Here is a 14,534-nt window from a genome sequence, read left to right as displayed (position 1 = left end):
GGAAAGTGATCTTGCATGGTAATGGCTGGGCTTGAATCTCTTTTGGAGAGACTGTTGGAGTTTTCATGGTGGAATCTGGTAGTTTTTTGCAGGCTCAAGTTAGACCCTAATGTTACCTGAGTAGAATCATAGAATGGTTAGGGTTGGAAAGGATCTTAAGATCATCTAGTTCCAAGCCCCAAAGGTTGTTGAATTTTTCTGCCTTAATGTAGGAAAAGAATAAGTGCACTGAGACTAGTAACCTATAATGAGATTTAGATTTGTTTTATGTGTGAGATAGGGAGCTGCATATTTTTTTATGACAAATGACTTTGTTTTGCATATCTCTTTCTGTCAGTCTGACGAATCAGAATCTGTTACTTCACCCAGCATTAGCTGGTGGCAGCAAAACTGCGATTTAGGTATTTACTTATGTGCATGCAAGAAACCCTGATCAAAGAAGGGAGAAAAATTGATGGCAAACACCCACTCAAGGACCAATAACTGTCTGTTCCCTCTCTCTCCACTCGCTTTCTCCCTTACAGCAACCACTTGAAAGGAAAGACAGCCAAAACAGTTCTCAGCACAGTGTCTCCAGCCACCGCAGCGGGCACACCGCTTCCCCAGCGCACAGCACACAGGTGCTGCCGGACTACACCGCTGCCGAGGCGCCGGCTGCGGACCAACCCGACGGTGCTGGGCAGAAAAAGCCAGATCCATTCAAAATCTGGGCCCAGTCCAGGAGCATGTATGAAAGCCGACGTGAGTATGAAGCAGGTGTGGTTGCTAAGGCTACGGCTCTGGCAGCCGCTCTCTGTATATTTTGTTTTCGAAGAACTGAATCCTTTAGGTTTACGTTGGAAAGAGAAGGCTTCAGTTTGTTAATTTGGTATCTTGTCTGTGATAGCAACTTGATAGAGGGGCAGTTTCCTCTCTGATGAGGAATGAATTCAAACCGTCTCTAGGAAAGATGAATACGAAAAAGCCCTTTAAAATTAAAGACCATCTTTTCCCGTATTCTTTTCTATTTTGTCTTTAAATTAGGCTGAAGGAGAATTTCCAAGTTTGTTATCCAGATCCTGAATTCCAGTTTGAAGTTAAGAGTAGTTGTTTGATATGCTTAGGAATTTCAGTAAGGAGAGGAAGTAATTAGTTTGCTGAAATTCATATCAGATGCTTTCCAGCCTTACCCAGGGGAGGAGAAAATCCAGCTGAGCCATTTTACTTTGACCAGAGCAGACACTTTAACAGAACAGATATCAAATGCATATTGTAAGTGGCTTTTATGGCAATTAATAATCAGCACACTTGTCTAATAGTTCAGCAGGGCTTTGACTCTGCTCCAAGACTATGTTTTCAATCAGTTTCTTCTCTGCAAACAAAATAAACACACTGGCTTTGCTTTAATTGTGTTCCTGAAGATGATCACATCTGTAAAAGCCTCTTAAAGAAAGAGAGTATTAGGTTCATTTTCAAAAACAATAGCTACTTTAGTTACAGAAAAAGGAGCTTCAGAGTCTTGGGGCTGTAAGAATCACCTGGAGATTGACTTTATTGTGCTAACTGGAAATTGGCAAAACCAGTATGAAATTACCCCAGAATGAAAAATGTTAGGGCTGTGGGTTTTTTTCTGACCAAATGAATCATTTTGTTATCTTATGTCCTGGAAAAAATCAAATCATGAATCACAGTTTCTTGGCTGAAGATGCATCTCTTTGGATTGAATGTCTCAGCAATGCAGTTTGTAGGTGTCTCGGCTTCTGTGTGCTGCTTTACTTCCCTTCGCAGGGATTAGGTGTACTGACCCTGTGGCTCTTGGGCCAAGTTGTGCTGATCTGCAGAGAAGTGCAGTGATGGAAGTTTCACCTGCATCTCATTGAAATAGGAAAAAGGGGGCAAGAGCTGAGGGGTGGTGACTCTTCAGCCCTGCAGAGCTGTGGGCAGAGCTCCTTCTCCATCTGCCCAGGTGGACGAGGCTGAAGCTGTCCCATGGTACCAGCATTACTGCTGCACAGCTCACGTGGTTCTCATAGGCATTGCCTCTGACCCCCTGCAGCTCCTTAGCTAATTTCTAATTGGCTGTTTATCTCATACTAATTAGTCATTAATATCAGCTTAGTAGCCTTAACTCCTGCCTGTCTTTCCCAATAAACCTGAGACTGAGCAGGAGAAATCCTGAAGTGTACAGGCAGGTAACTGCCCTTCTGTGTCCACCTCCAATACCATGTGCTAAGTCCTTCGTCTTTCCTCAATGGCTGCAGGTGTTTTGTAGAGGCTTTATCCTTGTCTGTGACCAGAGCCCTTCCAGAGGCCTTTTCACTGTCTCTTGACCTGCTGGTTTCCTACACCCCATCTCTCCCTCTGCCACAATCCTACTGCTTGGGCCTTTTGCTACACTGGGATCTGCTACACCCCTTCAATTTCCCTTTCTATGATCCACCATCTCTGGAGTTGATCCTCACAATCCTTTCAGTTCTTATCTCCTGCCTGTTCTGCAGATGACACCTGTTGGAGCATCAGTGCTTTTCTGTCCCCTTTTCATCACATTGCCATTTCCTTGCCAGTAAGGTGTTTTCTGAGATTTCTTGGTTTCACAGACTATGTTTTGGAGTATGGTATGGCCATGTATCCTTGTTAAGTGTGTGCACTAGAAGTGTCCAAAAGCCTATAAATTTCTGATCCTAAACTGGAGTGAAACACATTTTCTGAGGATTAACCTGCACTCTTACTTAGTGACATGGCTTTGCTGTGCCTAATGAAAGGTGAAGAAAACCAGGAAAGACCTCACATAAGTGAAAAAAGCAATTGGATTTACTGTTTCCTGTCACAGTCTGATCACGAAGTGTGACTAGTGGTTTTATTTAGAGGTCGGTGGTCAGTTTCTCCTTCGTCGCCTTTAATCCCTCTCACCAGTCTTATAAATGGAGACTGGATCACAGCTGAGACCTGGCACCTTTTCTGCCCTGGGAGCTTGGGGGGAGCCACCATGTTTCTTTCCCTGTGTTTGGTCTGCATGAAAATTGGGCAATTGGTGGCTGCTCCGTTACAAACGTAAATCATCCCATTGAGGCTTGCCCAAGCACTGGCTCTGTGGCTCTCGGACCACTTGTAGGGAGGTCTGCTGACATGAAGTGTCAGAGGGTGTGGGATGAAAAAAAAACATTTTCTGGACTTCCAGTTTCACTGTATGCTCCACATGTTCTGTTCTTCGTGTTTCACTCAGCTGCAGTTCAGTTCAACTCCAGTGCCTTCTTTGGCTGGTGGTGATACAGTCATATCACTGCTTTCTTCTTTACTTGAGCACCCGTTCCTTTTGGCTTTGGGACTAAAGTTAGCATCTCCTCTCCCATGAGATCCATAGCTTTTAGTTCTATGTGAGCAGAATTAAAGGAGTATTTAATGTACAGCAGGAGGATGCCACCCTAGTGCCAGTGTTGAAAATGGCTGGTTCATCCAGTAGATGAAGCTTTTGATGCGTCCTAGAAGCCCCCACTGCCTGAGGAACCCTAGCTCAGGTCTTCCAGCTCTCTCTGCTGCCCAGTCCAGGGCTTGCTCTCCATTGATTCATGGCTTTCAATTTTAAACCTGAAAAGGATTATAAAACATTCTTATGAGAGGCAGGGTTTTGAATCCCCAAATGAAATGAAAACCAGCAAGAACCCTTTGTGTTGAAATATATGATGGAATTAAAAAAAAAAAAAAGACAGAATTTTAGAGCATTAGATCATCTTAAGTGTTTTATTTTGTTCCATTTTTTGGTGAAATTGTTGAGTATAAAGAGAACAGGCTGCAATTTTTCAAGTGCAGTTGACACAAGGAGATGAATTCATTAGCCCCAGCCCAGACAGCTTTTTTTATATTCATCTAAAAATAATATTATAAAGAGGTTTTTTTCAATATATGAATACATCTTCTGCAGGATGTTTCTTAAGAAGTACTGAATCTATAATGAACAGCCATTGCCTTTAATTAATATCATTCATTAACAGTAATAATAATAATAATAATATAGACATGGAAAGCACAGGCAACATTTTCATTTTTTTAGAATTGGTAAATTCTTTTCTTTGAATATTCTTTGGATCAGTACTTCATAAAAGTAGCTATATTTGACTTAGGTGACTTGTCTCACTGAAGCCATTGGTAGAGCAGAATTTGGTTCAAAAGCACCAGATAACCCATAATTTTCTAAAAGCGTGTATTTTTTATTTACCAGAAGTATCTTAATGTCAGGAAGTATTCCCATTCCGCAAAGGAGAACCACAGACATTGCCTGCTCAGGGGAAGAGGAAAAAAATAGAAGAAAAATTAAGCTAGAATTAATAATGCAGAACTAAGCAATGGCTCCATAGCTGTGTCTAGACTCTGGTTGAGTGGCAGCAGATGAGAACTGCAGCTTTGTTCAACAAATGCAGGCTAAAGTTCCTTCACATGCAGCTCCCCTGGATGAGGGGATCCAGCCTGCAAGGTGCTGAGTGCTTGGGCTCCTGTCCAAGGAAGCTGATTTTCAAGCTGTAAACCCAGAAGGACTTGGGTGCTTTAAGGCTGAGGCTGAGCTCAAATGCTCTGCTGCAATCTGGCCCAGAGTCGCAGTTCTTTGCTGGATTAAGACTTTTGAGAATACAGCTTTGGGTTAAGTAAATCTGAAAACAGATCATTTGATAGCGATAACAAATGCAGTCTTTGCTGGTGCTGAGTTTTAGCTTCCTGAGCTCCTCTTTATGAGTAAGGCATTGCTGCTGGTGGTAGTTGTGTACATGAATCAGAGAGAAGGACAAAGGTTTAAAAACAGAAGCTGTTCCAAGAGCCAGGAATGACATACATAAAGAGCATTCAGTGAGAGAAACAGCTATTGAATAGTTTAGCTGAGAACCACAGTTCTGCAATCTCACACTGTGTTATTGAAAATGTATTTCTATAATACGTTTTTTATTTTTCAATGTATTATTAAACTTCCTTAAAGATTAACACAATCTGTTGTCAAATTTTTCGCATGTGGCCTGATTGCTTTGCAAAATACCGTATCCTGCATATGGCCATCTGTCAAAACAGCAGTAACAAAATGAATTAATCTGAATTGCAGATGTGTTAATGAATCCCTTTGAAGGGCTTAAGTATTTAATTAAAAGTAAAGCAGAACATGAGAGATAATTTTTAAAGCTTTTAAAATATTCTAAGTTATCATTAATATTTGAACTTTATTTTCAGGCACATAATTTATTTGCTAGGATTTTCTCTCCCCAGATCTAATTAAAATAATACAAAAAAGTCTTGACCCCAGTGTGTAGCACTCACTCACCAGCAACTCCATAGAATTAAAAATATTTGCACAATGATATCAAACATCAGATACTTTCTCCCTAAAATAGAAGAGAAAAATACTCTCAGGAAATTGCATCCGCCTTCAGATCAGGCTGACTTAAAAGATGATTGTAAAAGCCCCTTGGTAGGGTTATGTCCTTTTGTTGTATTAATAGGAGACAAACAGTTACAGTCATGCACTTGGGCACACAGATGTGTCCATTCCCTTGGAGGATGTCTTGTTAAAAAGGGCCACAGGACTTGCAGCATGTTCCATGAGCAGCAGAGGCTGTGGAGTTGCTGTGGAGCTGGTAATGGACAGACTGGTCTATGGCTCAGCCGAGGCATTGTGCCTTCCCCAAACCTCAGCAGCAGAACTTGGCTGTCTTGTTGAGAACATGCTGAAGACATCTTTTGAAAGTCTTCCATGCCACCGGAAGGGTAGATTAGGAAAAGGACAAAAGGAAAAGACAGAAAAAACTGAATTCTCCTGCAGTGGGGTAGTTTAGAAAATGGCTTTCCTGCAAATACAGAACCTCATCGCATTTGTGGCTAAGTCACAGGGCTTTTCAACACTGAAACTCGCCATCGGCTTCAGTGGGACTTCTCATGCCTAATTTCAGATTTGTCCTTATATACTTTGCTGAGTCTGGGCCTTAAAACTTTTATATTTTGCCAAGCTGTGAGTCACTGAAAGTGCTGCTGCCTCAAGTGAGCTAGGGACTGAAGCAAACTCATACTGGTTATTTTTGAATCCATCTTGTGTTGAAATTGATGTTGCACTGGGCAGATGATTTCTTTTATATAGCATGTAAGATAGTTGTTAAGGTTTGTATATGAAAGTTTGATTAAAATGACCTCTAATTAAGCACTGTGTTTAGTGTTCATCACATGTATTTAGAATTAACATTAGAAAAAGATTTCAATTGGAAAATTGTGTCATGATGGTGAAAATTTTCTTTTGTAGAAAAATATTTTAAGGTGTTCTCTTCTGAGAAGAAAAAAGGTTTTCCAATATACCTGCATGTATGTGCATAAATGTATAAATACATATGTGTGTGTGTATTACATAGCCTCATGCGCGCAGCCATGTGCAAATAGATGTGAGTTAGTATGTCGTAATCCTGAAGATCTATAACCTTAGCAATTTATGCATGAAAGTCTAGCATGAGCCATACAATCAAAATGAATTGAATGAACTAACAAGAAAGCAGATACATTAAGCTTTGCAAAACTGTAAAATTAATATTACAGCTATGTCACCTTCGCCTGCAACTGGACTGAGCAAGGGTGAGAGAGAGAGAGAAATCAATTCCACAAGTTTTGGAGAATGTAAGACTGTGCCGAGAATGTATCTGTGTCTTGTGATGTCTTGTTCTGGTGTCATTGCTGCTCTGTGGCGGGGGGCTCTTCATCACCAAGGGAGTCTGGCAGGGCCATACACCAAGGTTAGCCACGAAGGTGCAAAGTACTTGCTTTACTGTGTCCTGGCTAGCAGTGGATTTCATAGGCAGCAGTGTTCCTTATCATGTTCCTGTTTTGTCCATGAGTTTTCCCAGTGGGCTGTGGCACTCACCTCTCCTTCCATTCCTCCTCATGGCCACAGAAGAACTCTTCTTACCACTTTTGCGACATTCTCCAAATGGTCTGGTTTAATGCAGGATGAGCAGACTGGCAAGTTTTATTCATCTGGGCTATGCACATGAGACTCAGATATACTTGAGCTCAGTTCAAGGTGTAAAGATGCAATGAGTGACTCCTGGAGGCTATATTTTCATTTGCGTTCAATAAAGTTTTAGCACCACCATGAAGTTTTCCCTTTAAGTAACAAATGTGGCTTCTCTGAACCGTTACCAAATAATGGAGAACCTAAATTAATTCTCCAGTGTTGAGAGCCTCAGGGTCCCACCTCAGCTCTAAGTAGCATGGAGGCAGATGGGGTTTTCTGAGCTGTGTCGATGAATCACTACTGCAGAGCTGGCGTAAAAGGTGGTGAAAGGAGTTCTGTTCGGTTTGTACTCGCTCTGTGTAAATGTGTGCTGTCTGTATGTTTGTTGTATCTGTGTTTCACCTCTCTGTAATCCTTCTGGTGGAAGCAGCGTTCCATTAATGAACTCACTTCTTTGGGATAGACTTGCCTTGTTTTTGTTGCTCTGGTTTGACACCGCCGTTACACCTCGGCTTGCCATTCCCTCCAGCGGCTGTTAATTGGCTAGCTGGTACCCAAACCAGGAATATAAGGCATCATTCAGTGAAACTGGAGAGTTGGCAAATGGGAAGGTTTTGAGAGATGCCAAGGAAATGGGCCCACGCCGAAGCTCTCTGCAGAAGCCGTTTTACCTCTGACAGATCCAACACGCACTATTAATTGGTTGGGGCCAACCTTTGCCAAAAAAATCCTTCAAAGTGCTGGAGAGACACTTTGAATGTGTCTGCTCTTCACACTCCCACTTGCTGAAGGCAGTGACAAACACCAGTGAATTCGTTGTCTAAGTTTTGCTTTTGTGCCGCATGTCTGTATGAACCACGCAGGCTTCCAGCATGTTCATTGCCTGATTGTTCTGTACTTGTAGCTGGACAAAAATTAGCCTCTAGTTCAGTAAGGTGATGTGCATGGATCTAGCTTAGTTTATGAATGCAGTGTGAAAATATAGATAAACCCAGTTTGAATGAAAATACAAAGCAAACATCTGTGCCTTAGCATTCATCTGTTCTTTAAATTTTTAGTATTCCCAGGTCTCAAATTCATATTATGGTTTAAACCTGTTGAGTCACCTGTTGAGTCACTGAATAGAGAGCGTCGGTGCTAACCAAAATCTCAACACTCAAAAACCCCAGATGACTAGACTCAAACCTTTACACAACAGGCACCGGCAGTGTAAAATGCAGTTAGGACCCCGGCTGATGCTCACTGATGTCAGTGAAAAACAACCAGTTTATTGTCTCCTGTATACAGAAACCTAGATGATGTTTCATTAAACATGTTGCATCCCACATCTGTGTTTGCACTTACTTAAATTACATTCCTACTTTGGTTTCTTTGCTAAAACAGTAGACAGCTGACTTGTAAAGGAACAGCTTTAATTATAAATGTTGGGAGGGGATCTTTACAAAATTAGTGAATGTTACAGATCCTAACCAATAATGAACCTGACATTGTCTTCTGATATGATTTAATGTTAGCAATTAATCTTGTATTTTTAAAGAAGGGATGAAAGCAAGCATGAGTAAGGTAATATAAAACATTACTGTTCAACTGCACTTCAAGGTTAGTACTTCACTATATGTAATATTCATTGTAAAAGCCTTGCTGGTATTCCATACTAATGAGTAAGGTTGGGCTTTTTTAAGTTTCCAGCTGGTTTTATCTGTTAAGTGGTTTTACAAAGCCTGTACACGAGTGAGTGAGAGACAAGAGAGCTGCATTGTTTTCAGTGGAGCTCTTCTGTTTCACACCAGCTGGAGATCTGTCCCATACTTATATAAAGCAGTGTCAGTAAACAGATAGCAAACTATGCTTGTGAAAGTTAATTAAACAGTAGAAGTCACAACAAGTGGCTTTTTTGTCTCCCATGAAAGAAGAGGCAGCTGTATTGTTTCTGGCAGAGTAATTCTCTGTTGTACACATTATTTATTGGAGATTTGGAAGAGCCTTTTGCACTGGGTAATGATGCTAATATTTATGAAGGAAAATATTGTAGTGATAAACAAATGGCAAATCACAATTAAACACCTAGAAAGTAGAAACCACCACATAGGTTTTAGTAGTAATTTAAATAATAATCCTTTAGTATTTAAAGCTGTTAATGCTCTTAATTATGTCACCAAGAGTAAAATTGTGTAGCAGATCCTTCTACATGTACATCAGAATAGTCCTGATTCAGGTATAAAGGTGTGTGGTTTTGATTAAAAATTACAGTTTTCCTTCTTTCCCTTCAGTTCCAGATTACCAAGAGCAGGATATCTTTCTATGGAGAAAGGAAACCGGTTTTGGATTTAGGATTCTAGGTGGAAATGAACCTGGAGAGCCTGTGAGTATATCTAGAAGTGGTCATGTTTTATCTCATGGTATCTCCCAGAATCATGACAGTAGCATGAACAGATATGCAGAACTGTGCTGCAGTATCTCTTTTAGAATATCTAGTGGGCAGTGCATTTACATCCTGCACCTCCTCCCCACTCTCCCTCCAAAAACCAAACTAAACCTCCCACAACTGAGATGGGTTTGGCTTCCCCTGCTATTCCCTGTCTTTATTATAGCCCAAATGAATACACATAGGTCTGAAATTGCCTGAGACACTGAGAAAAGGATGTCTTGGTCAGGTCTGCAAGTATTTTATCTTAGTGTGTCACATTTTCTTTGCTCAATTCCCTCCTTAAATTCACTTCTTTACCATAAATCCAGTACCTGTGGAAGGTGTCAGGCTTTCTTGTGCTGCACAGCTCAAAGCTAGATAGAGGCAGCATAAATTTCCACATACTTCCCTGCCAAATTATTTTTCTCATTTATGGGAAGAGAGGCTGTGAAGTCCTCTCATGTTAGAGTAACTCCACAGAGCTCACTGAGCTGGTGGACGGATGAGTGGTGCAGAGTTTGTAAACCCTAGAGGCAACTGAAAAGATAACTCAATCTCTGCTTTCCTGACAAGACCTTCGGTGCAGAACCATCTTCCTTTCTGGTCACTGTCTGGTTGAACACATTTCCAGAGGCTGTCATTAGGGTGAAGAGACCACCTGAAGAAAAAACATGTCAATTTGTTACTATTTCACAATGTGACTGTATTCATGTGGAGCTGCTTTCACAGGAGCAACTTTCCTGACCTGCAGACATCTGTCAATAGTTTCTTTTCCCTATTAAATTGGGTCTAACTACCAGTGCCCTTTGCTTCCAGCTGGCTGTTGAGCTAGTTCTTATTTGTCACTGTATTTCTCTTTCTCTTTCCTATCCCCTATTTGTGCTAATTCATCAACAGATTTACATCGGTCATATTGTACCGCTGGGTGCTGCTGATGCTGACGGCCGCCTGAGATCGGGTGATGAACTGATCTGTGTGGATGGGACGCCTGTTGTTGGGAAGTCACACCAGCTTGTTGTCCAGCTTATGCAACAGGCAGCCAAACAAGGTCATGTCAATCTGACCGTCAGGCGCAAAGTGGTTTACACAGGTAGGCTTCAGTGCTGCTCTGCAGGGGTGGATTGTCCTGCCAGACTCATCTGTTCAAGGAATGGTTTAAAGAAAAAAACCTCATTGTAACACTGGGAAGACTCAGGGGATGTGCTGTTGTTGTTCCTCTTTTGCCTGTTTTTAGTCTTTTTTGTTCTTGATCAAATATGTGTCAGATATTTTGTTTCCAGTCAGGATTCTCTCAGTCTCAGTTGCCTTCCCCAGTCTTTGTGAAGGTTTCTAATAAGATGGGGAACTGTCCAGTTTCAACCATTTTAGTTTGCCTTGTGCCTGGATGCCTGTATTTCCTGTTTACTTCCCAAAATAACTGTGCTGCCTGATAGCCACTCTTAAACTGGGAGTGAGGGAAAAGATGCTGAAGAGTCCACAGGAGGGGAGGCAAGGGCAGAGAGTGAGTAAAGGCATTGGTGTGTGGTGGCTGATGTCTCAGGCTCAGGAGAAGCTTCAAGTGAGGTTGCAGCATGTAGCCGACTAACTCAAGGATGTGAAACTGTAAGTGTCAAGGCCGGATTGCATGGGGCTTTGAGCAGTCTAGTCTAGGGGAAGGTGTCCCTGTCTGTGGCAGGGGGTTGGAACTGGATGAGCTTTAACGTCCCTTCCAACCCAAACCGTTCTATGATTGCATGATTCTGATAGTGCAGGGTCTGTGTGTTCTTTGTACTAGAGTGATTTCTGTATGCTAGGCATTGGGCATACACTGAACAAGTCCAAAAGGGGAAAAAGAAGCTGGCAGAAAGACAAAGATGCAGATGGAAGTGACACCATTGCATGGTGACACCCAGATTAGTGGCAGAAAAATGTCCTAATAGCAAAGGAAATGAAGAAATGATCACAAGTTTCTAAATTACATGTGACCTTATACTTAATATTGGAGAGTAATACTGGAGTGCTTCCTTTTCTCGTGAGCTTTAGGAAGCTCACATGTGAGATTTGCTTTAGCTCACTTATTCCAAATAAAGGGTATTATATAGCTTTTCAAGTTTAGGAATCAGAAGGAAAATAGGCAATGATGTACTTCATCCTAAAGATAATGAAAATAACATTCAGGCTGAAAATTAGGCCCACAGTGGAAGTTAGGACTAGAACAGTACCTGTAAAATAGCTCTGTATTCTTATCCAGGACTGAGCTGCTTCTGCACAATATTAAGTAACTGTTCACTCCTCATTTCTTTCCTTCTTTCCATTGTGGATGAAGTGATGCCAAGGTTATGTCTCTCCTCTAATAGCTTCTCTCTCATTCCGGACTAAGGGCTGCTAATGCGAGAGAAGCTTTAGGAGATGAGCTTTGGGAGGAAGAGGAAGAGCAGCTGAATTTTGGTACTGCTTTTGTGTGTGATTTTCTTTCCAGTTTTACAGCCTTTAGGCTGGAAATTATCATAAAAGATTTAGATGCATGACAGGTCTCTTGGTATTTCATTCAGGGTCTTTACTCCAGACCAAGCTATTTCTGAATCATTGCAAATGTGGGCATTTACTCTAGGATAAATTATTCAGGATCCCTTCTTTTTCACCTTATATTTACAGCCTTTTAAATTCCAGCATGACTTTGTAGAGAAGCCTGTTCCTGAATTTTGATCCCGTATTCCTCCTGTCATCTGTATGCCAGTAGAAAAAAGACCGTTCACCTAAATGATGAATCTTAAGATTCATACAGGGGAAAGTATATACTCCTGTAGTCTTAATGTGGAGAATACTATATATTTTGTACTTACTTTTAATATATAACTGCAGACAGGCACTTCTATCCAAGAATTTTTGAAAGTTCTTTTTCTGTGGATCATGGGTTTACAGGTTTAGATTTTGGTTTGTGCCCATTTTCTTCTTGTTGCTTTTAAGATCTCTCACTTAACTTTGATTCACCAAATTGGAGAAGTGACCTGATTAGCGGAGGCAGCCATTCAATAGAGACAAGTGCAATATGCTGCTCTCGGCTGCGCAAACGGGCTGTGGAGAACTGGCTCAGTAACAAGAAGTGGAAGCTATTGAGGGCCACAAGCTTTAACCTGAGGTTGGCTCAGGTGAAGAAAAACACTGTGCTGGAATGTAGGCAGGGGGAAACTCTCCTGATTTCCCAGCAGATGATGGCTTAGCTGCAATATGGTCCAGCACTTCAAGACAGACATGTTTGAGTTGGAGAGGGCCCAACTGGAGGGAGTCCAGAGGACCAGTGAGAATAAGGAGAGCTCTAGAAAACATGGTCTGCAAGGAAATATTGAACAAATTGGGTTTTTTTTAGCCTAAAGCAGAGAAGGGGGAGGAGATGTTGAACTCCCCAAGATTATAAAAGGCTTCTGCAAAGAGGAAAGGAGTAATATATTCTCCATATGCCTGCTAGATAGAACTAGAAATAATAGCCTTATGTTGCAGCAGGAGAGTTTTAAGTTAGATATTGCAACCAATAGATTGCCTAGGGAGATATTTAACAGCTGATTAGACAAACATCTGTCAGGACTGACAGTAAGTATAGTTGGCGCTTACTTGAGCAGAGTGTGGACTAAGCAATTTTTTGAGGTTTCTTCAAGCCATGTAGTTGCTGATTAGATTTTAAACTAATACCACTTTCAATTGATATTAGACACTTGTTCAATATTAATGTTAGTAATGTTTAATGGTTTCCCCCCAGCTGTGCCAGACTGTACAGATGATAGTTGCTGGTTCTTCCATCCAGAACAGCTTGGTTCACAAGTTGTTTTGCTTTAGTATGGGTGTTTATTATTACTTAAGGTCACATTAATCAAAGGTAGTCGGTGCTACCCAACTGATGGTATTGAGTTAAAAAATATACAAGTGTTGAGTGTTGGGTATTTGGTATTACTGTCACTTGTCATAGTTGTGCACACATACATGGTTGCACTGTATAACTGAAGTGGGGATGTGACATCTAAAGGAGGCACCTCTGAACTAATGCAACCCACATTTAAAATGCCACAGAGCATCCAAGCATGCAGCACTACACTGGTTTAGCCGTACTGCTGCTGTAATTTGGCAGTGAAAGGCTTTGATTGCTTGACCACTGGAGGGAATGAGCGTATGTGGTCATTGCCATCACTGAACAGTGCTGGTGGTGGTGACATCTGGAAAGAGGCAGAGCTCTTGGTTCATTGTGGCCATGATTTATAGATTAAAGCAGGTGATTTGCTTTTTGGGGGTTATTTTGTTGTTATTTTTTTACCTTGATGGATGGACGGCAGTTTTTAAGCATTAACTAGTCCAGCCTGCTCAGTCTTTCTTTTCCCTCCCCAGTTCCCAAGGCAGAGAATGAAGTCCCATCCCCAGCCTCTTCCCACCACAGCAGCAACCAGCCGGCCTCGCTGACGGAGGAGAAGCGAACACCGCAGGGCAGCCAGAACTCCCTCAACACAGTTAGCTCGGGCAGCGGCAGCACCAGCGGCATTGGCAGTGGTGGTGGCGGGGGCAGTGGTGTGGTCAGCACCGTGGTCCAGCCCTACGATGTGGAGATCCGCCGTGGCGAGAACGAGGGGTTCGGCTTCGTCATCGTCTCTTCGGTGAGCAGGCCAGAGGCCGGAACGACGTTCGGTGAGTCTTGGGGTTCTACCTGTGCGCCTCAAGTGCCTCGAGCACTGCAGCACAAGGAGAGGAGTGGGGATGTGGTTAATTAAAAGTTGTGAGCATGCCCTGATTTGTATAATTAATAGCTTCATTGGAGGCTGAGACTTGGTAGGCGTTTGCCTCTTGGGTTTTGTTCACTGAATTGAGAAAAGCAAAATGAGAAATCCCAACCTGAAGAGCAAAAATGTCACCAATGGCAGTTCCTGATGCTCCCCGAAAATCCAGTTCTCCCTGCTAGCTGGGTACCTTACTGGGGTTTGCTTTCAGAAGAGCATCCAGGGATGCCCCCAGTGATGCTGTTTGCCAGTGCAGAAGTGGGGCAGGTGCAGTGAAGTATGTCTCCCTATGGTAGAATTGAAGCAGTTGATTTTAAAGCAGTAATGCTTAAACTGATTAACTTCTCTTTGGCAGTCTGTGTTACTCTGATCCTCATTATGGAGTGAGCGTGCTGATAGCTGGAAAGTTTTAATTAATAGTCCTTGCTGGTGAGACATAAAA

At 42.0% G+C, this 14,534-nt stretch overlaps 1 protein-coding gene across 27 annotated transcripts in view; it reads left to right on the top strand.

The window, feature by feature from the left end:
- Nucleotides 1-14,534, top strand: part of MAGI1 (membrane associated guanylate kinase, WW and PDZ domain containing 1) — a 339,592-nt gene that overhangs the window by 308,454 nt on the left and 16,604 nt on the right. For 21 of the 27 annotated variants that reach the window (XM_062630265.1, XM_062630249.1, XM_062630264.1 and 18 more), the window contains 5 exons: nucleotides 525-741; nucleotides 6,535-6,612; nucleotides 9,220-9,311; nucleotides 10,254-10,446; nucleotides 13,710-14,003. In XM_062630265.1, the coding sequence (XP_062486249.1) occupies nucleotides 525-741; nucleotides 6,535-6,612; nucleotides 9,220-9,311; nucleotides 10,254-10,446; nucleotides 13,710-14,003 (874 nt within the window). The remainder of the gene's footprint in view (nucleotides 1-524; nucleotides 742-6,534; nucleotides 6,613-9,219; nucleotides 9,312-10,253; nucleotides 10,447-13,709; nucleotides 14,004-14,534) is intronic. The other 6 variants (XM_062630261.1, XM_062630259.1, XM_062630267.1 and 3 more) reach the window with 1 other exon arrangement.

Source organism: Pezoporus occidentalis, unplaced genomic scaffold, assembly GCF_034315485.1.
Source record: "Pezoporus occidentalis ecotype Australia unplaced genomic scaffold, CSIRO_AGI_Poc_V1 ctg35, whole genome shotgun sequence".
NCBI classification, from domain to species: Eukaryota; Metazoa; Chordata; class Aves; order Psittaciformes; family Psittacidae; genus Pezoporus; species Pezoporus occidentalis.
Note: the sequence above shows the minus strand (reverse complement) of the source record. Positions and strands in the feature narration are given on the sequence as shown.